Source organism: Xenopus laevis, chromosome 9_10L, assembly GCF_017654675.1.
Source record: "Xenopus laevis strain J_2021 chromosome 9_10L, Xenopus_laevis_v10.1, whole genome shotgun sequence".
Lineage (NCBI taxonomy): Eukaryota > Metazoa > Chordata > Amphibia > Anura > Pipidae > Xenopus > Xenopus laevis.
In genome coordinates this window covers 130,205,809-130,231,905 of record NC_054387.1, presented here as the reverse complement: position 1 = coordinate 130,231,905, position 26,097 = coordinate 130,205,809, and the positions used below count along the sequence as shown (strand labels likewise).

At 41.7% G+C, this 26,097-nt stretch overlaps 2 protein-coding genes across 2 annotated transcripts in view; one reads left to right on the top strand and one right to left on the bottom strand.

The window, feature by feature from the left end:
* LOC100037197 (uncharacterized) overlaps positions 1-2,279 on the top strand; it is a 31,351-nt gene extending 29,072 nt beyond the window's left edge. Inside the window, 2 exon segments of the mRNA NM_001097888.1 lie at positions 884-1,053; positions 1,921-2,279. Coding sequence (NP_001091357.1) covers positions 884-1,053; positions 1,921-2,202 — 452 coding nt within the window. The 3' untranslated portion in view covers positions 2,203-2,279.
* Positions 2,280-16,938: 14,659 nt separating this feature from the next.
* Positions 16,939-25,708, bottom strand: MGC68910 (uncharacterized protein; the record flags this gene model as incomplete). The annotated part of the gene is given in 7 exon segments (NM_001086379.1): positions 16,939-17,631; positions 20,791-20,960; positions 21,531-21,802; positions 24,708-24,870; positions 25,086-25,112; positions 25,367-25,393; positions 25,633-25,708. Coding segments are annotated over 4 exon segments (963 nt in total). The 3' UTR covers positions 16,939-17,259.
* Between the last annotated feature and the right edge of the window lie 389 nt (positions 25,709-26,097).

Below are 26,097 nucleotides of genomic sequence, written 5' to 3'. Positions count from 1 at the left end.
TGTTTTTCTAGACTTTATTCTTTAAATACCACAGACCTGTTGTTCATGATAGTTTCCCTTAGATACAACACCTCTGCTTGGGGTTTAGTCACTCAAAGTCTTCCATATGTTATCAGCGCTCACCTTCATGTAAAAGTCAACATAATTAATATCCTTTGTTCTTCTTCTCTTACCATTTTTCTTGTCTATCCGTATCATATATGAAGCTGTTATGTCAATTTTATTAGGCACCCTTCCATTTTTTTAGACATACCTCACCTAGGGTTTCCTAGCCGGTAAAACACCTGCCGAGGCCAGTATTAAAAATTTACATGCAACGTAGTTCCCCTTAAAGGGGAATGTTGTACCCAGCTGAGGCCCTGGCCTGCCCACATAAGCCCCCGATTCATTCAGTTATACTCTTTCTATTCCCTGAAATTCACCCTCATGCCCACTTGCTCCACTCAGTCCTCCACTTTGCGTCACAACCCCGTGCCCTCCATCACTTTTTGTACATCACTGTCTGCCCTTCCGCAAAGAGACAACCCTACTCATACTCTTCATGACTTCTTACATCATTTATGATTCTGTGCTCGGCTCCCATGACATCTCTGGTTATTCATTAGTTATTTAGCCCCCCCCTACTCTCCATCTGGATAGAGTATCAGTAGGTTCTTATTCTGTATAAGCCACTAACCTTGGCCTTTCACTGGGCAGGATACTCGTGGTCAAGCAATCAGTATGTAGCAATAAACTTGTCTTGCTAGAATACTGTGTCGGTATGCACCCCTCACCTTGTCCTCCGTCTGAGCAGAACATTTAGTTATATCTTTCTGTATGTTCCCCAAAAGTACTGAGATTGTTTTTAACGTTCAGGCTGTTGTCTTATCTGGTTTCTTCCCAGTGAGTCTTTCATATCCACAGACCCTCCAACAGGTGATGACGCCACTGATAAGTTGGAACACTTGTGACCAGATGTATCATGTTGGAACTGCGATCAGTTCCAGTGTTGCCATAGTTCCAACAGACCAGATCTGTGCTGGATATGCCGCTGGCCAGAAGGACTCCTGTCAGGTAGGTCTGATGTCTCCTTAACTGACGTTTCTCCTCAAAGATCTCCCTAGCTTGAAAAGCAATGATAACCCAACTCACAAGTTTCTCAAACCCTAGACAGGCTCATGCACTGAAACATGTGGGGGCTGTCATAGGAGCCTCAGGAGCTTATTTACTAGCTGTTCTACTGACTTAGAAATGAGTTGCAATAAAATTGGTTTAGCTCACTACATCACTCCACTTGGCATTACCAGGATCTGTGCAATTGCTCACAAGTGGCTTGCAAGCAACATGTTGCTCACCAAACCCTTGGATGTTGCTACCAGTGACCTTAAAGCAGGTGCTTATTTTTGAATTCCTGGTTTGGAGGCAAATTTTGGTTGCATAAAAACCAAAGTATGAAAATATTCAGGTGAAAATACTATGCCAAAGAAAAATATTCAGGCTGAAAAATACCCACTGGCGAAAGAGGTCGGAAACCCTGCGGAGCCAAATTTATGTAAAATCATGGCTGCCTGAATTCATGTACAGCATCCCATTATTTCCCTGAGAATTCATTGGAAATCCATTTAGTATCCACAGGAAATTCACGGGAAATGTTGTGGTCAACATTCATTTAGTTGTCTTCTTCATTCCAGAGTGGCTATAATGATGTGTGGGATGCTGTACATGAATTTAAGCAGCCATAATTTTACATCCCACACATCATAATAGCCACTCTGGAATGTAGGCCTAGACTGACGAAGACCACTAAATGAATGGGCTCTAGGTATTCTCCAACAACAACTCCATGATCTTCATTCAGTCATGGTCATTAGGGTCAATGGGTAAATAATATTGAGATATAAAGACAACTAACTACATTGAATTCATTAATTTGTTTTGCAGGGAGACTCTGGGGGACCCCTTGTTTGTGATATACAAGGAGTTTGGTATCAAGTCGGAATTGTGAGTTGGGGAGACGGATGTGCTGTTGCAAACCGACCCGGCGTTTATACCCTGGTGCCCGCTTTCCGTTCATGGCTCTCCTCATACAACGCAACCACAGATAATTCATACGCATCAAGTTATGCCCACAAGTCCCACTCACCTGCTCTACACATACACACAATTCTCGTTGGGATATGTCTGCTCCTGTACAGCTGGATTGTGGTGGAGACAAAGGACTAAATTAATTTAATTAAAATGATTTTTATGCAATTTTAGTTTAGTTTTTCTAATTAATAAACCTAATGTGAACCAATAAATATTACTTTGATGTTTATTGCAATATTGCACACAAATTTAGTAGGTCGGCTCACACTTGCAAATAAGATGAGAGTAGAAGCAGGGAACTCAACAATATGTTGGTTATTTATTAAAAGCTGAATGTTAAATTCTCAAAATTCTATTTTTTTTTCTATCAAAATTCTAAGCTAGAATTTCTATATGAAAAAAAACCAAATTTTTGGAGATTTATTATACCCCGATGCTGCAAAAAGCCAGAATCCGAAAGGCCGTCATCTCAGACCTGTCAAGGTCATGTATAAGTTAAGGATTCACCGAATCCACTATTTTGGATTCGCATCCAAAAACTTGCATCCCTAGTATAAGTCAATGGGAGAGGCACCTATCTCAATTTGAAGCGCGGTAGGCAAAAACTTTAAAATTCAAATGATTTGGTGAAAAAAGTCCAAAAAATTTGATATAGTTATTTTTAAAGACTATTCCCTAGTAGAAGTACACAAAAATTAGCTCAAAATTCCAATTTTTTAATTAGAATTTTCATTTTGACCTTTGATAAATCTGCCCCTTGGATTTCAACCAATCAGAATTTTTTTCAACTCTGTCAAATTGAAACGACCTGAATAATCGAATCTAATTTGATTCGAATTATAAAAACTCAAGTCAAATTAAAAAAAAACCCAAAAAAAACCTTGAATGTTAGGAAGGTTACAAACATCACCAAATTGATCCCTGGACCTCTCCTGTTGACTATGCAGTAATTTGGCAGGTTTTAGGTAGCGAATAGTCAAAGTGGGACATTCACTAAGATTCGTAGTTGCGCTGGCGTCCGTTTCACCGCACTTCGCCAGGCTTATTTTCGCCAGCGCTACGCAAATTCACTAAAATCTGAAATTGCGCTCAGGGGTAGCGTAAGGTTGCGAAGTTGCGCTAGCGTTGATTCGCCAAGCAAAGCGAAGTTACGCTAGCGATGGTTAATTTGCATACGGCGCCAAATTCAAATTTCAATGGAAGTATTTGTAGCATCACTACACAAGCCTGGGAAACCTTCAAAACATCAAATAACATTTTTATTTTGCCCTACACATGTGCCCACTGTATAGTTAAGTTGCCATGAGTTAGGAAATGTAGGGGGGAAGGAGGGGAGCCCCAAAAAATTTTTTGATCTTTTTCAGCCTATCACCCATAATAAAGAAACAACGCCAGGGTTTTTTGGGACTTAGAAAAAATGTTAACTTTTTTTGAAGCAATCCCTATCTACTCTATTGCGCTTCGCCTGGTCTGAGGTGGCGAAGGAAGTCTGGCGTAAAAGGTAGCGTTCAGAATATTGCGCGCGTTAGTGAATTTGCGTAGTTATGTCCATTGCGCAACTTCACCAGGCGTAAGGGTGAAGTAAAACTAGCAAAGTTACGCCAGCGTCCATTAGTGAATCAGCGAAGTAACGAAAATGCCCAACGCTAGCGAATTCACACTAGCGTTAGGCGCTCCAGCACTTGAATTTGCCCCAAAGTATGTTAAATCTTGAAATTTGAATTAAAACTCAAATCGAGTTTGCATAATTCACAAAAAATGTTTGAAAATTTGAATTTACACTTCAACCCTTAATAAATCTGCCCCTAAGTGTGCTTATTTTTGTCCCTTGATGCTATACATGTCATCTCGTGACCTCTTTCTGCTTCGGCTTTAACTGGCACGTGTAATGACTGCTGGGAGTTCAGCCGGTGTGACATACGTGAATTAGTTATAATTAAAACATGTTCAAACAGGCCAAACAGTGTGAAGATTAGACATCATTGTTTGATGATCAGCTGAAGACAATAAATGATTGAGTACAATACACAAGACTGAACTCCCCAAACAGGTCTGCCTCCTATTGTACTGCAGGACTAGTCAGATGTGCGCCACCTACAAGGTCATGCCAGGTACTGCAGTCACAATATGAAAACCTTGGTGGAAAAAGCACCACGTCAGACTTGCCCTAGGCAACAACCGCTGAGGAACATGACACTGCACATACTTTCTGAGTGAGCCAAAGGAAAGTCCAGTTTAAAATGACATTCCAACAGTGATAATACATGGCATTTATATCTCAGCGCTTTAGCAATGCTTCTTCTGTAATTATAAATGGCATTTGACTTCCTATTCTGCCTGTCTAATGTGGTGTAAAATAAGTTATCTTCATCGTTAGTCTTGCATAAAAAATACACAACTTGACCACAATGGAGCTTTATAAATATGTTTATATTATACCAGTTGGGTAACGATTTCCAGTCTATGTACATTATTATTGCCCTGTTGTTTATGATCAATGCAATTAGGAATCAATCGTTTAAACGCTTCCTTGTCGGTGCTACCTTCAGATCACGTGACTCAGCGTGAGAACTAACCAGAAATGGAGAAAAAAAGAAAATGCACTCATCCGATTCGATTGCGGTGTACCCAAAGTACCTCCAATATTTGGTGCGGAGTACAAAAATATTTTATTTTTGTACTCCGCACCTATAAAATTTTGGAGATATTTTATTTTTGTACTCCGCACCAATAAAATATTGGAGGTACTTTGGATACACCACAATCAAATTTGATGAGTGCATCTTCTTCTTTTCTCCATTTCTGTTGTTTGAGACGCCACGCGAGCACCAACGGCACATTGGAACTCTATCATGGTCCACCACTATGTGTGTTGAATGGGCAGGAACAGAAAGTGGTATAAGGTTACATTAAACTGATCATGTGTTCTCTGATTTGATTGGCCCGTTTAGCCAATGTCAACCATATTGTTTGACCTTCTGGGTTTCTACGGCTGCGTGTGGGGCAGACAGACCATTAATCCTGTGATCCTAATGGAACGGGGCTTATTGGTCCTAATGAAAAAGTCAAAAGGGAAGTGGAGCAATTGGCCCAAATGAAGACAAAAAGGCGCTGTTCATGGACCCATGTAAGATATTTGTCTGTCCTGTGTCTATAGTCCCATTTAGAGCAGTGGCACACACTCCTACTGGGGGAAATTAGTTGCCCATCGACAAATCGCCTCTTCTACGGGTGATTATTCTCCCCTAAAAGCCTTGCCGCCTAAAAGCTAGAATGTAAATTGCCGGTGGGATGGCACTGGGATCTCTTCTGCTTTCCGAAGTCACCCAAAGTTTCCTCGTGAGGTAACTTTGGGCGACTTCGGAAAATAAAGTGTTCTGAGTGCCATTCCGCTGGTGAATTATAGTCTAGCCGGGCGGGAAGGCTTTTAGGGGAGATTAGTCGCCCGTAGAAGAGGAGATTTTTCGTTGGGGCGACTAATCTCCCCCAGTAGCAGCATGTGCCACTGCCCTTAGGGTAAGGGCACACCTGGAGATTCGGGGAGATTTAGTCGCCCGGCGACTAATTGCCTCTTCTTTGGGGCGACTAATTTCCCCAAACTGCTTCCCCGTGTCTTCCGTCTGCTTCAATGAAAAAACATTTTTTCTCTCTAAGCCCTTAAGTACAATGGTGGTCATTTATAAACACTGGGCACATTTGCTCGTGGGCAGTAAGCAATAGCAACCAATCAGATGTCAAATCAAATATTTTTATTGTTCAGCCTGCAGCTGACCGACAAAAAAGCTAATGGTTGATATGGGTTACTGGGTTACCAGGTGCAAATGTGCTCAGTGTTTATAAATGAGCTCCAATATGTTCTTAAATGTACTGTGTTGGTATTAAAGGTATGGGACCTGTTCTCTAGAATGCTTGGGACCTTGGGTTTTCCGGACCAGGCAAATTTAGTCGCCAGGCATGGATTTGCGAGACAGACAGGTAAATTTGCAGCAGAAAAATTTGCTGTGACAAAAATATTTGTGCAGTCAAAATTGTTGCGCATTAAAATTATTCGGACGCCCAATGGCGAATGCATTTGGACAAAAGAGTGCTTCTAAAAATTGTCGCATCAAATTATTTTGACTCCCATTGACTTCAATGAGTTTTCGCAAATTCTTCCTGTAAGAGATCAAGCACAGGGCCTGTGTCTGTTACCTAGCAACCAGCTATTCAGTGCAACAGGAAGTGACACAGCAGCTAGTGAGTGGCTGACAGGAAGAGGAAGTCACAGAGACTGGCAAAAGAAGAAAGTCTGGCATAGAGAGCCGCATGGTGGACAGAGAAGGAAGCAAGAGAGCTGCTGGTGGGCCCAGAGAGCTGAGAGGCTGCACCACAAGTATTCATTTGGATCAGGCTGCACAGGGAAGCCACATACTGTGCTTGGAGAGACAGAGAGTGTGAGAGGAATACAGACTGGAGGAACAAACAGCAGGAGATTCCTATCTGAACATCCAAAGGGGCTGGTAGTCGCACTGTGTGACTGAATGTGCTGGACTCACCTGAAGACAACCTGTAAAGCATCCGAAGAGGATTTGTGTTTATTCTGTTTAAAGGGACAGTACCCTAAAGAAGCGAAGAGACAGAGACTGTTTTATTGAAGGACATTAAAGGACTTTGCCTCGTTAGTTAGCTAGACAGATTGCGCTAGCCAGTTAGTTAGTGAGGCCCTGTTGCCGCCGGTTAGGAGTGCTGCCTGTATTAGTTGGCCATTTATTTTAGACTGAGTTATTCAGTTTAACCAATACTGTGTGGGCATTATTATTTTGTTCCTAGTGGGGCCACCCGTAGGCACATTCCCAGATTCTTGTGACATCAGGCTAAGGCTCCTTTTCACAATGGAATCAGAGGGTCCCAGTTTTTTTGTGCAAACAAGGGACAGATTATTTTTTACAACTTAGAAACAAAATTGCATTTTGATGAAATTCAAGATGAATGTGAAATTTGGAGACTCATTGAAAATCACCAGTGAAATTGTAAGGGCCAAGCAAAATAGGCAAAATGCCTCATGGGATAGTGGGGGCAGGTGAAGGGGGTAATTCATTAGTGGGAAGGTGCTGCTGGTAAGGGATTTGGCTGCAGGAGGGAGGTAAGGTGGGGGGGTAAAAATACCTGAGTGTGGGCAGTGCACGTTCTCTTGGGACCTGCCTCATCTGGAACACGCTCACACCCCCACACCCCCTAGTGTTATTTTTTTTTAAGTTTTTTTTAAAAAAAAATTATGTTTTTTTGTATTCTGTTGTTGTTGTTGTTGTTACATACGGGGTTAATGCCACCCAATCAGGTAGGATGGTTGTGATTGTAATGGTGGCTCCTAAGCTTTACGGCAGTGAGACATGGTCTTTAGTTAAGGTATAAAGGTTTCATTGCGGTGAATTAGTGGTTGAATGTTACTGTATGGATTAACCCCTAAATAAAGAACAACAGCCTTTCCGCCATATTCTCATGTTGGTCTGTTGATTTTGTTTATTTCTTCTATGTCTGCTGGTAATATCAGCCATCCTGACCTCTTTCTTCATTCCCGTTCCTGCTGCCCATCCTTTCCTGCTGCCCATCCTTTCCTGCTTCCCTTCCTTTCCTGCTGCCCTTCCCTTCCTGCTGCCCATCCTTTCCTGCTTCCCTTCCTTTCCTGCTTCCCTTCCTGCTGCCCATCCTTTCCTGCTGCCCATCCTTTCCTGCTGCCCATCCTTTACTGCTTCCCTTCCAGCTGCCCATCCTTTCCTGCTGCCCATCCTTTCCTTCTTACCATCCTTTACTTCATTCTGCTGCCCATCCTTTCCTTCTTACCATCCTTTCCTTCTTCCTGCTTCCCTTCCTTTCCTGCTGCCCTTCCTTTTCTGCTGCCCTTCCCTTCCTGCTGCCCATCCTTGCCTGCTTCCCTTCCTTTCCTGCTTCCCTTCCTGCTGCCCATCCTTTCCTGCTTCCCTTCCTAATGCCCATCCTTTCCTGCTGCCCATCCTTTCCTGCTTCCCTTCCTTTTCTGCTGCCCTTCCTTTCCTGCTGCCCATCCTTTCCTGCTGCCCATCCTTTCCTGCTTCCCTTCCTTTCCTGCTGCCCTTCCTTTCCTGCTGCCCTTCCTTTCCTGCTGCCCTTCCTTTCCTGCTGCCCTTCCTTTCTTGCTGCCCATCCTTTCCTGCTGCCCTTCCTTTCCTGCTGCCCATCCTTTCCTGCTGCCCATCCTTTCCTTCTTCCTGCTGCCCATCCTTTCCTACTTCCCATCCTTTCCTGCTTCCCACCCTTTTCTGCTGCCCATCCTTTCCTGCTGCCCTTCCTTTCTTGCTGCCCATCCTTTCCTGCTGCCCTTCCTTTCCTGCTGCCCATCCTTTCCTGCTGCCCATCCTTTCCTTCTTCCTGCTGCCCATCCTTTCCTGCTTCCCATCCTTTCCTGCTTCCCATCCTTTCCTGCTGCCCATCCTTTCCTGCTGCCCTTCCTTTCTTGCTGCCCATCCTTTCCTGCTGCCCATCCTTTCCTGCTGCCCATCCTTTCCTTCTTTCTGCTGCCCATCCTTTCCTACTTCCCATCCTTTCCTGCTTCCCATCCTTTTCTGCTGCCCATCCTTTCCTGCTGCCCTTCCTTTCTTGCTGCCCATCCTTTCCTGCTGCCCTTCCTTTCCTGCTGCCCATCCTTTCCTGCTGCCCATCCTTTCCTTCTTCCTGCTGCCCATCCTTTCCTGCTTCCCATCCTTTCCTGCTTCCCATCCTTTCCTGCTGCCCATCCTTTCCTGCTGCCCTTCCTTTCTTGCTGCCCATCCTTTCCTGCTGCCCATCCTTTCCTGCTGCCCATCCTTTCCTTCTTCCTGCTGCCCATCCTTTCCTACTTCCCATCCTTTCCTGCTTCCCCTCCTTTTCTGCTGCCCATCCTTTCATGTTATCATCTTTCTCTCCCACCCCATAATGTCCTACTGATGCTTTCAAAATGGTGGGATGTGATCCTGTCCTACTTCCACACCGGTAGAGAACAAGGGAGATTTAGAATTACTTTATCTGCATTCATTAAACCATATACATAGGTTAAAACAAGCACTTTAATACAATAATAATAGCGCTTATTTAACACACTAATAATGAAGCCAAATTGAAGGAACCCCTGGGGTGGTAGAGAGTGTACGTGCTCAGTATGCAGACAACAATATAGAATATCTACACAAGAAGAGAAGGGTTGGCCTTTGGAGGAGATAAATGTCATGGGAGGGGTGATAGTGGGAGAGAGTATGAGGTGACTTTGGGAAAAGAACTGACATTTAGGTGTATGGGGAGGTCACATTGCTGATGCTCTATTACAGTTGTAGAATGAAATTTTTACTGGGGCAGTTTCATGGGACCACTGGGAAACCCTAGAGAGGCCACTATGTGCTCTAAGTAAACCTTAAAAATAAGTGAATGTAAAATTGATGAGGGGGCTATTCTAAGCACTTTTGCAATGTACATTCATTATTTATTTTCTTTTAATTCTGAGATATTAAGGGATACATGTGCTGTTAATATGAATGGATTTTGTTACAACAGCGCCACCTGCTGGTCAGTTTCCCACCAGTCTGACCACCAAGTAGTCAAGGAAGTTGTCAGGAGAAAGAAAGAGGCTGATGTTCTTCTGCTTAAGAAAAAATTCCCAGCACTATGTCAGACATCTTGCTGTTATGTTACATATAGAGATAATTATGTCATTTTAATCTTCATTATATGACACTGGAATCAGACATGGGGATAAAGAAAAGACTTGTTCAGTGCTGGGAAAGTTTTATTGTGCAATGTTGCTTTAAGAATACAATCCTGATGTTGCTGGACTACAGCTCCCAGCATGCCTCAACCTTTATCATATGTTACATTTTCCTGGGATTTGTAGTCCAGCAATAACTGAGAAATGTTTGGTTGAGCAGTGCAGTGCAGCCGGTTTTTTCACATCCCTTTTAATATAAAATAGACCGAACTAGCGACTCCATCTACTGGCTGGTACAGAAAATGCAGCAAAGTAAAACCAATGTTATGAATTTTAAACACAAATATGTCGTTTTCAAATCTAGATTTTTACGTTTAGATTTGTTTGCAAAAAATGCTAGATAATAAGAGCTTATTTGATATAATCAATAATGCATATATGGTATTTATGAGACCTCTGATGATGGGTGCATTTATACAGCTAGGTGAGTTCCCCTTTAACAGGGTGTATGCCCCAAGATTTGGTGTAATATGCATACTAAAATTATAATATACTGTAACATGCACACTGATACAGGTATGGGATCTGTTACCCAGAATGCTTGGGATCTGGGGTTTTCCTAATAAGCGATCTTACCATAATTTTGATCACCATACTTCGTTAAATAAAAAATCGTTTAAACATTAAGGGCCTTATTTATCAAAATCCAAATTTTTCTGATTATTTTTAATTAAAAAAGTCCAACCAAACTAGAATCCACGATTGGACCTTATTTATTATTAAAAAAAACCACAATTTAATCCGTTCGGGAGTCAAAGTCTGAAAGGTATGATGTGTTCAGAGTTTTTTCCTGAATCGCTCGATTTTTTGGGTATTTTTCCTGAATTTTTGCCTGAAAAGTCTGAAATTTTGGATTCCGACTTTTTCCATCCTCAGGGTTTAATAAATCTCGAAAAATTCAAGTTTTTTTTTCCACTAAAAATTTAGATTTTATTGTAAAAACAACACAATTTTTTCTAGTTTTTGCCATTCGAACTTATAACTCCCTTATAGACTAGTTTTGCCTTGAGTAATGATTATTATCTATATTTTTAGTGGAAAAAACTAATTATATATTAGTTGGGATCAAGTACAAGCTACTGTTTTATTATTACTGAGCCCTAATTGGTGGCCTGCCCCAAAGTTTAAACAGGTAGTAAATAGGGTTGCCACCTTTTAGATCTGGCTTTACCGGCCAGTGACGTAAAGGGTGGGGGTGGGCCAGATAGGGGCAGGATTGTGCCATTGTGGGGCGGGGTTATGATGTTTTGGGGCGGAGTCACAGAGTTTTGCCTCGAGAGGGGTGGATCTGAGGTGGGCCAGGGGCAGAACCATAGGGATTACAAATTAACCGGCTAATACATTGATGGTAAATTTGTATTTCCAGAACCGGGCCTTGGCTGGTATTTTACGGGCTAAGCCGGTGAAATACCGGGCAAGTGGAAACCCTGGTAGTAAACCCTGCTGCACTGCACTGCTCAACCAAACTTTACTCAATTGTTGTTGGACTACAAATCCCAGAACAATGTAACATATAATGAAGGTTGAGGCATGCTGGGAGCTGTAGTCCAGCAACATCAGGGTTGTATTTTTAAAGCAATATTGCACAATAAAGCTTTTCCCCAAATCTCCACAGCCAGCGACTGCTTTAAAATGCAAAAAATCCTCCAATGAGAATCCCAGCCGATCTGTATCAATCTGGCTCCGTGTTCTTTTTTTCTGAATTATTCTTCTTTTGAAACTTGAGAATGCTAAAAAAAATCTGAAATTGCAAACACAAACCGTGCAAACGTGCAATAAGGGTGCATTGACTTAGCCAAACTCCAGGGTCACTTTGCCAAAAGGCACAAAAAGTCATCGGAATCAGACTCCCCTTCACTGAGGTTAGGGGGAGCCCCTTTATCCCCAACCCTCCTGAAAAAAAGGCACAGCAAGGGCGCAAGGGTCTTTGAACCCCCTTTCACCACAAGGCGAAGGGGGTCCCTTTGTCTACTCCCCTCCTGCCAAAACGTTTGGGAGGGGGTGGGATAAAGAAGTAACCCTCCGAAGAGCTCCCATCTCCAAGGTGCATCCTAATAGGGCCAGGGTTTAGGGGAGGAAGAAGCCTAATGGCCACACATCATCCCCCTAGATCTGTGCAAAAAATGCAAAAGTGCCAGGCGACCCCATTCTCTGTGCCTGCAACTGGAGTTGGAAGCTTTAAGCCCAGTTTCCCAGCACTGAACAAGGCTGTCCTTTATCCCCATGTCTGATTCCAGTGTCATATAATGAAGAATAAAATGACATAATTATCTCTATATGTAACATAACAGCAAGATGCCTGACATAGTGCTGGGAATCAGCGTTCTCATTGGTCACTTCTTTTGCGTTAATAATAAAGTTTATGATCAGTAGAATTCTCATTGGTGGATTTTTTTGTATCTATAATTGTTTTTCAGTAACTTCTGTAGAAAACTAGGGGGCGCCGTGGGACAACATTACAGTTGAGTTTCCAACCCCTTGAAAAACCACTGGTATAGAGATAAAAAATAGTATTGATTGCCACCTACTGCCCGACAGGTGCATTACACTGTCAAACCAAAAAACTGGGGCCACCCTATCGCTGTTTAATATTCACGTCCCATTAATCCTTGTCCCTTGACATAATTTTCCTTGCCATTCTTTTAAAGTAAATAATAAAGGGACTATACTAAACACTTTTGCAATGTACAGTCATTATTTATTTATTTTTAGATTCCAAGATATTAAGGGATACATGTGCTGTTAAAGGGATACTGTCATGGGAAAACAGGTTGTTTTCAAAACGCATCAGTTAATAGTGCTGCTCCAGCAGAATTCTGCACTGAAGTCCATTTTTCCGAAGACCAAACTGAATTTTTTTAATATTCAATTTTGAAATCTGACATGGGGCTAGACATATTGTCAGTTTCCCAGCTGCCCCCAGTCATGTGACTTGTGCTCTGATAAACTTCAGTCACTCTTTACTGCTGTACTGCAAGTTGGAGTGATATCACCCCCTCCCTTTTTCCCCCCCCCCAGCAGCCAAACTAAAGAACAATGGGATGGTAACCAGATAACAGCTCCCTAACACAAGATAACAGCTGCCTGGTAGATCTAAGAACAACACTTAATAGTAAAAGCCAAGTCATACTGAGACACATTCAGTTACATTAAGTAGGAGAAATAACAGGTTGCCAGAAACAGTTCCATCCTAAAGTGCAGGCACAAGTCACATGACTGGGGGCAGCTGGGAAACTGACAATATGTCTAGCCCCATGTCAGATTTCAAAATTGAATATAAAAAAATCTGTTTGCTCTTTTGAGAAATGGATTTCAGTGCAGAATTCTGCTGGAGTAGCACTATTAACTGATGTGTTTGGAAAAAATCATGTTATCCCTGTAGAATGAATGAATTTTGTTCCAACAGCGCCACCTGCTGGTCAGTTTCCCACCAGTCTGACCACCAAGTAGTCAAGGAAGTTGTCAGGAGAAAGAAAGAGGCTGCTCTGATGTTCTTCTGCTTATGAAAAAAATTAGAAACCTTTCTCACATCTTTCCTAAACATCAGAACATTTCCATAGGGCACTCAAAGTTCTTTTATTACAGGGGGACCGGTACCCAAACATACTACAATATTTTATGCAAAATTAAGGTGTTTTTTTTTTATTGTATTGAGGGACTTTCATTTCTACTGAGTCTGAGGACTTCCAGCTACATATAAATGTAAGAAAACATTCAAGTTCCTTCCCATTACTGTGCAGAATAATCCTCAGTCCAGCTCTTTGGATCATCACCTGGGGGTCCCAACCCGCTGCACAGGCCTCTCCGTTCTGAAGAAAAGAGTTTTGGTGAAACTTTATTAGTCTTGTTTCCTACTCCACCTCCAGTTGTATAGACTGGTATTTCCCACCTTTCAGAGCATTTAATGTTTAAATAGGGTCAGTGACCCCCATTTCAAGAGGGTCAGAAGAAGACCATTAATTCAAAAACTATAAAAACTAAATAATGAAGACCAACTGAACAGTTGCTTAGAATTGGCCATTCTATAACAACCATCAGCTCTGTAAGGCAGCAAAATGGAAATTATAAAACAATCAGAATGTTTATTAAAGAGGTGGTTCACCTTTAAGTTAACTTTTAATATGACAAATTCTTAGCAACTTTTCAATTGGTCTTCATTATTTATTTTTCATCGATTTTGAATTATTTGCCTACTTCTTGTGACTCTTTCCAGCTTTCAAAAGGGGGTCAGTGACAAAAAAACAAAAAAAAAACAAATGCTCTGTAAGGCTACAACTTTATTGTTATTGCTACTTGTTATTACTCGTCTTTCTATTTAGGCCTCTACTATTCATATTCCAGTCTCTTATTCAAATCAATGTATGGTTGCTAGAGGAATCTGGACCCTAACAACCAGATGGTGGAAATTGCAGACTGGAGAGCTACTGAATAAAAATCTCAATAACTCAAAAACCACAAATAATTAGTGATGGGCAAATTTGCGCCATTTCGCTTCGAGAAACATTAGCAAAACGGCGCCAGCGTCTCGTTTTTGACGCCGGTGTCTGTTTTCTTGGACGCATTCACCAGCAAATTTTCGTGGCAGTTTCACGAATTTATTCGCCAGCAGTGAATCGCGCAAATTCGCCACAAATTCGCGCCTGGCGAATAAATTCGCCCATCACTACAAATAATAAAAAATAAAAACCAATTGCAAATTGGCTCAGAATATCTACATTATACTAAACGTTAACTCAAAGGTGAACAACCCCTTTAACTTTTTTTTTTAGAAGACCTGAACTAAGTTGCAAATTCAGTTTTATGATCCCAAAATTTGCTTAGAATGAGCTTTGCACTTTCTTCTGACTCTTTGCAGCTTTCATATGGGCGTCGCTGACCCCTTCTCAAAAACAAACGCTCAGTAAGGCTACAAATATATTGTTATTCCAAAACCACAAATAATAAAAAATGAAAAGCAATAGCAAATTGTCTCGGAATATCACTCTCTACATCAGACTATAAGTTATTTCAAAGGTGAACAACCCCTTTAAGAAAATGCTTTTTTTTATGCCAGCAATAAAAGGACATACAAGTGCAGGCAGCAAAAATTACTATTACCTAAAATGAGCACAAGATATTCTATTGTGTGCCTGGGGGCAAGAGAGTCCCATTAAAGGAGAACTAAACCCTAATAATGAATGGGGCTAAAATGTCCTATTTTATATAGTGAACTTATTGCACGAGGCTAAAGTTTCAGCTTGTCAAGAGCAGCAATGATCCAGGACTTCAAACTTGTCACAGGGGGTCACCATCTTGGAAAGTGTCTGTGACACTCACATGCTCAGTGGGCTCTGAGCAGCTGTTGAGAAGCTAAGCTTAGGGCTCGTCACTAATTATCCAGCAGAAAATGAGGTTGGTTGTAGCTGTCAGTGTTTCAGCTCTCTCTTCTGCCACTAGGAGCAGCACTGAGCTGAAATAAACATTGACGGGCAAATACCCAACCTGTGTGCAGTGGGTCTGGGAAAACAAAACCCGCAACCTGGCCCTGACCCGTGAAATGTTTCCATTGTTCTCACTCTCTACGTTACTTCTGTATGAGCCTCTGGTTCCAAGACAGGGAATCTTTGGGAGCAATGGAGAAGTGAATTGCCCAATTCTGAGCCGCATCCAACCCTAAACCATACTGGTTGACAACATTTTGATCTGAACCCTCAATGGCGTAACTAGATATCACTGGGCCCCACAGTGAATTATTTTTCAGGCCCCCAAAATGTCTAGAGGTTGACCTGTTTTACCAATATTTAATGAAGTTGTATATGAATTAGGTCCTAATGGGACCTCCTGGGCCTGCTTCTTCTGTAGTTATGCCCCTGTCAACCCACGGCTCACCATGGGTTTCAGGTCAACCGGCACATCACCAGTATGCAGACCACTGACTGATACAGAAGATGTAGGAGCAGTGGAGAAGTGAACTGCCCAATTCTGAGCCGCATCCAACCCTAAACCATACTGGTTGACAAAATTTTGACCTGAACCCTCAATGGCGGAACTAGATATCACTGGGCCCCACAGCAAATTATTTTTCAGGCCTTCAAAATGTCTAGAGGTTGACCTGTTTTACCAATATTTACTGAAGTTGTATATGAATTAGGTCCTAATGGGACCTCCTGGGCCTGCCTCTTCTGTAGTTATGCCCATGTCAACCCACGGTTCACCAGGGGTTTCAGGTCAACCGGCACATCATCAGTATGCAGACCACTGATACAGAAGTTGTAGGTAAAGTAGGGTATAGAAACAGGTGTAGAGGGAAAAGTGGGATGAAGAGAACAGTAGAAGACAGGAATGGATAGGAAGTTCAAAGAGAGATTTGGAATGGGATGTGGAGAGAGGAAAATGAAGATGGGAGATAAGTTCTCCATGTGCCAACAAGAAATTATACAGAAAATGTATTTTGACTATTCTTTTCATTAAAATATATCTATACCGCCTTATTTTTTATTATAAAGCAACAGTAGATGATTGTTTTACCTTCCTATCGCTCTACCCCCTCCCCGAAATGAAATATTGAGCTCTGTATAAACCAACCCTTCCCACAGCTGCTGCCTGTGTCGCAGGTGATTATGCACAGGGCTAAACTGAGAAGAATAAGCGGATTAACTGCATTCTCCTCATGTCACTAATGCTCTGAAGAACCAAGGAGGTGGGATCAACGATAACATGGAAGTGCTTTCAATTTCATCGTTCTGCGCTATATAATGCAACAAATAACGTCGACCATAACTACGTTTACTCGAAACTAGAAACAAATGCATTTTCAACATACAACATGGAATACAGAGAAACAAATACTGTAGCTGCAGGACTATTTGCTGAAATGCTTAACACAGTATGTATGTTATTTCTCTGTATAACACGTTTATTTTTACAGCGCTGGGCAATATGTTGGCATTTTATTAATAATAATAATAATAATAATAATAATAATGATAAAGTAGCAGATTCAACATAAAGCCTCATATATAAGACGCTATTGCTAGAGTAACAGTAGTACTAACAACATATTTCTTGGATTGAGTTCTGGGTAATAAAAGATTCTGATAGGAGTATAGTTCTTATCTGGCATAATTATTGTGAAACAGCAACAGAGGAACATATTTTATTAGGTAGCAATAAGTCAATGCCAAAAACAGACAGAAATGAAGGTCCTCTCTGTATAGGAATCTAGGACCTTAACATGGTAGTAGGAGTTGTATTTCATAGAAAGACCATTTCATGGATGAACTCATCAGGGTCTTACTGTGTTGTTGACTCCTAAGACCTAAGGAAATAACTTGTGGGGGAGATACCATCTCAAAAATTCCACTAATGGAAGATCCACTATGTTATGTCAATCTTCTTTTTTCCTTCATTAATGTTCAAGTGGAATGTTTTGTTCATTTTGGGAGAACGTATCAAGCCACAACTTACCACAGGTGACTAAGACAGAAATACATAAGAGAAAGGGATATGGTTAGATGGGACCGTGCCTGATTGTCAGCTCCACCACCTAAAGCCTTAACGAGTTCCAAACTTGCCCCACTGGAGTTGGTTGTTATATTTGTAGTCTCAAGAAACTCAACACTCCTGTTCATGGACTGTTCAAGGAGCTTTGTCATGTCTACAGCACTACTGATTTGAACTGAAGTAATGTACTGCTTGATCCAAGCATCATAATACTGGACTTTGGTATAGACACCCGGTTGGTTAGCTTGTCCACATCCAATACCCCAGCTGACAATGCCGTATTGCCACCATGTGTTGTTGACTCTGCATACAAGAGGTCCTCCAGAGTCTCCCTATAAATACAAATAAAGTCAATGACTTTGTATGGAAAATATGACATTCCTTATACAACTCAGTAAGGAAAACCTAGGCTAGGTTAGATTTGTATCTGTTGTCTCGATACAAGGTAGATAGATGTCACCGTGGCCAACTTGGCTTCCAGAACTGCTGGTTTAATAATTAAGAGCCACATATCCAACCTTGCAGACAACCTAATCTTTTAAGTGAGGGTTAAAACCAATTATTTTTTGTTTTAAGGCCATGCTCTGTGTGTAGGATAATGATAAGAAATACTTTCTGTTTCTGTCAGAAGGATTTTTATTGCATTGAGGGCTCCTTTTGACCCTTCTCAAAGTTCTCACTGTAACCTTGATGTTGTTTTTTGTAGGGGTGTCTATGTATAGAAGGCTTTCCATTGGAGAACTTATAATTATGTATCTACTGTATATACGTGTATAGAAGTTAAACTGTTTTTGGGAAGGCTGTGCCTTCCTCAATGTTCCTGACTTATGCTTATTCCCTGTCCCCATCTCCAGCTCCACCTGAACTGAAGCAGAGCTAATAGTCTTTCCACGCAAACCTTCCTCTTTGGATGGCAGGCTAATTAAGCCTGTTGATAAGGCCCCATCTAGAATATTTCAAAGGAAGATAAAGTTGTATTTTCCGCACACTGCTTCAGTAAAAATCCAAATTCTTTATTAATCCATTTAAAAGCGAGAACACATCACACAAGCTTGACGCGTTTCGGGCGCATACGCCCTTAATCATAAGCATAGAGGAACAATACATGGAAATGCTCTATAAATAGTACATGAATGCAGCGCCATCTGTTGGTTAAAGCTCTTATCCCCACTGCTGTAATCCACTCGTTTGGCTCTAGGTGGGCACATCAGGGGAAAGATCCGCTTGTTTGGTGACCTTGTCTTGTTAATAGTAGGTGCAGTAATTTAAGTGAGATAGGAGCATAGATGATTTAGATTTTAGAAGATGCTTCATAGAGAGAGAAAGGGACTAGCTTTGTGCTAAATGACATAGTGACATAGTAAGTAAGGTTGAAAAAAGACACATGTCCATCAAGTTCAACCTTTTTTTTTTTTTTTTTATATTAACTACCTATCTGCCAGTTGATCCAGAGGAAGGCAAAAAACCCATCTGAGTGCAGGATTTGCACTCAAGTAAATACACTACATTTCTACTGCAGCAATTATATAATAATTGCTGCAGTAGAAATGTAGTGTATTTACTTGAGTGCAAATCCTGCAACAAACAATATGTGGGTCGCACGACTCGTCCACTTAAGGACAGAGTCAGAGAACATCTTATTGCGATTGAGAAATCTGATCCTAAATCGCCTATAAGTAAACACTTTAGTCAATGCAGTGGACACGGTTCCTCTGATTTGGGAGTAAAAATTATTGAGAAAATAAAGCTCCCTCTAAGAGGCGGTGATCCTATTACTTTATTGAACAAACGAGAGGCCTTCTGGATTTTTACCCTCAGTACAAGGAATCCATGTGGCCTCAACACTCGCTTTGATATTATGTATCATTTTTAAGTTTCACTTTTTAAACTTTAAGCACTTTGCACATTATGTACTTATTGGTGTCTATTTGTATCTATTTATAGTGATGTGTGTAATGACTACAGCTTATGATATTCGCTTTAACCAACAGATGGCGCTGCATTCATGTACTATTTATAGAGCATTTCCATGTATTGTTCCTCTATGCTTATGATTAAGGGCGCATGCGCCCGAAACGCGTCAAGCTTGTGTGATGTGTTCTCGCTTTTAAATGGATTAATAAAGAATTTGGATTTTTACTGAAGCAGTGTGCGGAAAATACAACTTTATCTTCCTTTGAAATATACGGCCTGGGACGCCAAGGTCTTTCCAGCACCTGATGATATTTAGCATGGACTGCCTGCATTCCTACAAGAGAAAGACGCGGTGAGTCTGAGCGGTTTACCATTTTTTCACACCCATCTAGAATATGCTGTACAGTTTTGGTCTCCATCACTCAAACAGGACATTATTGTATTAGAGAGGGTACAGAGAAGGGCAACTAAGCTGGTAAAGGGAAAATCTTAGCTATGAGGAAAGACTGGCCAAATTGGGGATGTTCACGCTGGAGAAGAGGCGCTTAAGGGAAGATATGATGACTATGTATAAATATATAAGGGGATCATATAATAATCTCTCTAATGATTTATTTACCAGTAGGTCTTTCCAGCTGACACGAGGTCACCCATTCCGATTAGAAGAAAAGAGGTTCCGCCTAAATATTGGGAAGGGGTTTGTTACAGTGAGAGCTGTGAAGATGTGGAATTCTCTCCCTGAATCAGTGGTACAGGCTGATACATTAGATAGGTATAAGAAGGGGTTGGATGGTGTTTAGCAAGTGAGGGAATACAGGGATATGGGAAATAGCTCATAGTACAAGCTGATCCAGGGACTAGTCCGATTGCCATTTTGGAGTCAGGAAGGAATTTTTCCCCCTCTGAGGCAAATTGGAGAGGCTTCAGATGGTTTTTTTTGCCTTCCTCTGGATCAGCTGGCAGATAGGTAGTTAATAAAAAAAAAAAAAAAGGTTGAACTCGATGGACATGTGTCTTTTTTCAACCTTACTTACTATGTTACTATGTCACTATGTCATTTAGCACAAAGCTAGTCCCTTTCTCTCTCTATGAAGCATCTTCTAAAATCTAAATCATCTATGCTCCTATCTCACTTAAATTACTGCACCTACTATTAACAAGACAAGGTCACCAAACAAGCGGATCTTTCCCCTGATTTGCCCACCAAGAGCCAAACGAGTGGATTACAGCAGTGGGGATAAGAGCTGCTTGAGCAAGGAGAACATGAACTAGTTAATGGGGTCCTCAATCCAATGGGAAAATCAAAACTGCCATATCAACATCTGGTCACTGTTTGCCAAATATTGGTCAGGTGGGCCTGTTGGAAGGCCCCATACATGGCCAACAGTCTAAAGGACCTGAATCAGCAAATTAAATCTGTCTGTATGGCCATCTAAAGGGAAATCAGACCCTGCACTTGAAAATAAATCTAAGGCAGAATGGCTGAGGTCTGAAGGAGTAATAGGGTGCATAAAAAATAGAGAAAATTCGAAGGGGGGGGGGGAGAAAAAGCATTGAAAGATTCCATATCACAATACCTGACAGGCGTCTATTTTTCCTTCCTTGTAGCCAGCACAGAACATGTCATCCAGGATAAAAGGAACATTAGGTTTGTATCCCAAGCTGGTTTCGTACATGGACTCACAGCTATGCCAGTCAATTAGACTCACTGTAGCCTTCTGCAGGGTTTTAGGGTTACTTAGAGGCTCTTCAGAAAATCATAGAAAAGTAAAAGGAGTAAGATCAGTGGATTATGAAGCAAAATGAATAAGGCATATCAAACTACCAGGAATGTTATAAATGTATTAACTTTATAGCACTTATTCTACATTACGTCCAGTTATCGCCCCCAGGCCCGGACTGGCAATCTGTGGGTTCTGGCAAATGCCAGAGGGGCTGCTATAAGGTGCCATAGAAAGTCACTATTTAGTGGGCTGGTGGGGGCTGTTTGGGCCTCTGTGTACCTGAAATGCCAGGGCCTATTTTAATTCTCAGTCCGGACCTGATCGCCCCTATTAATCTTTATCCAACCCTCAATTGGGATATATTTATTCCCAGTATTCCAAAAATGAAAGGCTAAAGAGAAGGATGAATGGAAGGCAGGAGGTAATGTAGAAAGAGAGTAGAGGGGACAGGAAAAAATGAAGGAAGAACAGCAGTAAATAAATAAGAAGTTGAGCCAGGATCAAGAGGTAAGAGAATGAAGGAAGAAATGAAAGAAACCTGCCAAAACAAAGGTTCTTCTTTAATACTCAAATGCCGTTAAATATCAACTTACGTCCTTCTTTGATATCTCCCCACCCAGTCACCCAGCATTTCACCCCTGCAGGAAGCAGAGCAGCTGGGGGTGGGAGGCAGGCTGGGAGAATGTAAGGGGTAAAGGTGACAGGTTGATCCATTTCAATCAGTGCAATGTCCCCATTAGATCCTTCAAATTGGTAATCTGGGTGTATGATGATTCTTTTCACACTCCTGGAGACTGTGTTGGGATTTTGAAGGAGAGACAATCGATAAACCCCAAGGTAAACTTTATATTGGGAAACGTTTTGCCTAAAATGAAAAAAAAAACCATCCATTATAGGGGTGAACTATAATGGGGAGTATAACAGAATGTTAAAAAAAAAAATAATAGTAAAAAAAATTTAAATTTCAGAACAAAAAACTTTTCCCAAGCAGAAATAATACAATGAATTTAGTTGTAACAAAATAAACCATGAATTGATCCAGGCACCTCGTCCCACACAGAGGGGGTATTTTCTTCTGCACTTAGGCTCTTTTTGTACTTTTAGGAGAAGACTCAACAGGAATGCACCCAAGTATGGGGGCAACATACAGACCAGAACTAAACCTAACAAAGCCAGTGTAGCGTAGTTGATGAATTTGGCAAATTTTTCCTGTTTTTGTGGTCCCAGCTTTAAAAAGAGTGAAGAGTATGTTTCATTTGACAGATACATGCTCTGGAATTTCTTAAGAGGATACAGGGTTGTTTAATGAAATCTAGTGCAAATTCTCTCTGGATGAGGTAGGTGCCCAGGCTATCTGTTAGTAGAAAACCAAAAAGAAGCATGCATAGATAAGGAACATTAGCAAATGAACAAGCAGCAGGCAGATCTGGTTCATTCGAATAATAATGCGTTGGGTCACTAATCGAGGCGACTCATTATAGTCCATTATCATATGGAGCAAGAAATGATGTGGGTCTGATACAAACAGTGAGCAGAGAGAATATGAAGGAGACCAGCAATGATGGTGCAGGGAAGAGTGAGAGTAGGGTCATCAGGAGAAGTATAACATTACTGAATAAAGGATTACACAGACAAGAGGCCAAGGCCAAGAAGAGTAGAGCCAGGAAGATAGAGCCATGTCCTATTCATTTGTCTAAACATGATAGAGTTGTCACTGAGTAGGGTACAGAACAGCATGTGAGAAGGGATCACGCTGAGTATCTCAAAGCAGAGGGCAATATATGTAAAGCTATATGAGGATGTGTCTAACTTATGTAATACAAGCAGAACGATACAAGTATGGGTGTAGGGTGCAAGGTGCAAAGCAGAGACAAAAATGCATACTATAAATAGATTGCAAAGCAAAAGATTTCCATATTTATTGCCAACAGTGCACCTTGCTGTCTCTTATTTTGCTGGGAGCCAGCATTTTTTTTTATCCGAATGCAGCGTTTTCTCCCCCCCCTACTGATTTGCATACGCTATTTGCTTTGCTATTTGGCCGAGTCTTTCATAAAGGATTCGAGGGTTTGACTGAATCCAAAATTGTGGATTTGGTGCATCCCTAGCAGAGACAAATACAGACCTGTACATGACTTGGGTCAAAGTGCAGATTGTTTGAGCAGGGTGCACACTGCCAGGGCCGCCATCGGGGGGGGACAGGGGGGACTGTTGTCCCGGGCCCGGATGTTTTGGGGTGTTAAGGGGGCCGGCCGTGCTGCACTTTCTTGCACTTACTTGCAAAGCCGGGCCCCTGCATCCGAGCTCCGATGACTTCTTCTTGTGTTCTGATTCGCCAGTGAAATGTAAGTCCCGGTAAAGCTACATGCGGATTGGTTGGGAGAAGTTTGAACCTCCCCTCTACTTTATCCAATCACCATGCGGCTTTACCGGGACTAACATTTCACTGGCGAATCAGAGCAAAAAAAAACTGAAGATACCGGCATCTGAACTCCCTGGCTAAGGTACGTGCAGTTTTTTTAACTTGTGGGGGCCCTGACCAATTGTTTTTTTTAAATGTGTGGGGGCCCTGGCTAATAGTTTTTTTTTTTAAATGTGTGGGGGCTCTTTGCTAGTTTTTTTTAAAATGTGTGGGGGCCCTGGCTAATAGTTTTTTTTTTAAATGTGTGGGGGCTCTTTGCTAGTTTTTTTAAAATGTGTGGGGGCCCTGGCTAATAGTTTTTTTAAATGTGTGGGGGCCCTGCCTAATTGGGTTTTTTTTAATGTGTGGGGGCCATGGCTAATTGGTTTTTTTTTTAATGTGTGGGGGCCCTGGCTAATTGGTTTTTTTTATGTGTGGGGGCCCTGGCTAATTGGTTTTTTTATGTGTGGGGGCCATGGCTAATTGTTTTTTTTTTTAAATGTGTGGGGGCCCTGGCTCATTGTTTTTTTTTTTTTTAAATGTGTGGGGGCCCTGGCTCATTGTTTTTTAAATGTGTGGGGGCCCTGGCTCATTGTTTGTTTGTTTTTTAATGTGTGGGGGCCCTGGCTAATTGTTTTTTTATAATGTGTGGGGGCCATGGCTAATTGTTTTTTTTTTTTAAATGTGTGGGGGCCATGGCTAATTGTTTTTTTATAATGTGTGGGGGCCATGGCTAATTGTTTTTTTTTTTTTAAATGTGTGGGGGCCATGGCTAATTGTTTTTTTTTTTAAATGTGTGGGGGCCCTGGCTAATTGGTTTTTTTAAATGTGTGGGGCCCTGGCCACCAATGTTTTTTTCTTTAACCACCACCTGACCACCAAAACTTGTAGGAGGGAGCTGGGCACCAAAGTTATTTTTTTAACTTGCAGGGGGGCACTTCATGTTTTAATGCCTGTGTCTTGTGTGGCCTTCATACTGAGGGAGGGGTGGCGAGGGGTGCCCAGAAAATTTTGTTGTGCGGGGCCCCGTGATTTCTGATGGCAGCCCTGCACACTGGCTATTCCACTGCTGTGACCGAGATGGTAGAAAGTGTGTGTGGGGAGCAAAGCGGTATTTGTGGGTTAGCTGAGAAGAAAGACAGAGTAGTGTGTGCCTAGAGTGCAGTAGAGAGGCAGGAATAAGGCAGTATATAGGAGCAGATAATGTGCAGATACAACTTGCAGCCTGAGGTTTGCTCAGCAGAGACACAGAGACCTGTTAGTGATAAGGTACAGAGCATTAATAGGAGATATATATATATGATGAGGCTGGTACGTGGAGTATAGTACAGTTGTGCAGTAATTGTGCAGTAGAGAATTGCAGACTTACGAATCAAAGCAGTGAGCAGCAGTCAGAATCCAGCTGTTGGCAATAAGGGATCCCCCGCAGACAGGTTCCCCTTTGTAGCTCAGACTGATCTGCCAGGGCCATTCCCCCTTCTTACTGTCCGTTCCCCCTACTATCCGTTCTGATACCATTGGCGCACCGCAGACTTGGGAGAGAGCACAGACAGTGAGATATTTCATTCATTCTAAAGGTCACATTCAGACCCAAAATCCCTGGATATGGTGGCTGCATCCACGTCTCTTGAGCGCACAATGCCTGGTGTTATATTTTTACTGTAAATTTTGCCAGCTACCATGTTCATTCACCATTTTATTCATTAATTGGTTAATTTGTTCTCAGTGTATAAAATGGTGCCCCCACCTGATAGAGCATATGTTTCTTCAGAACCTGAAGGGAGGAAAGAAGACAAAGATTTTAAATGTTGTTGGTTCCCATTATTGAGCCATGACCAACATCCATGCATTCAATGAACTATGCCTCAATTCATTCATTCAGCAACCAGTTACTTATCCATTAGCTACCCCACCCTTTACTTATACATCCATAAACCCGTCCACCATCTACTCATCCATTCTATTTATCCATCCATTTGTATTAATCCATGCATGCCTCCATTCACATTGTATGGTAGTTCTTCTTACTTGATAGCGATGCTGCTCCTGCAGACCCTAAGGACAGGAGAGACCAACAAGAAGTTATTAAACAAAAATAAATTATTTGTCTTATAACTGAGAGGCACATCCTAGGCAATCATCAATAAATGGCCCTATCTCAATCAGGGATACAAAGTAACACAGCACAGTGGAACACATCACCATAAGTGGTGGTCAGAAACAATACGACTATTAAAATAACATTAGAAACAATTGCAAATTCCCATGGGAGGTTGCAATGGTTTCGTCCTTACCTGTCTCATGGAGGAGAATCAACATAAGGCTTAGGAATCCCAACATGTTTTCTCCTTTGTTGGGATTGCACTAAGGGTTGACAGATATCTCTGTGTAGAACCCCCCCAGAGAGGTTGGCTTTATATAGATCATCAGAGCTGTCCAACTGGTTCCAACTTGTTCCCAACTAATCTGGGCTGGTTTTATGTCTCAGGACCTTGGGCATCTTTAATCTTTCAATATGATGTCATTTGTGGTAAGTCATCCTGCAAGTGTAACTCCGGCTTGACAACTTTGTGCAAGCAAACCAAGAAGGAGCTTCCAGGGTGAGAAATTTGGTATCTAACATTAAGGCACCTTTTGAGCTCCCTTCTTACAATGAATCAGTCCAGTGAACAATGGGAGGAAACAATCCATAATAAACAGTTCATGGGCAGATCATCTGAATTGAATCTAATTGTGTCAAAGAAAAAGTTGGTCACTAT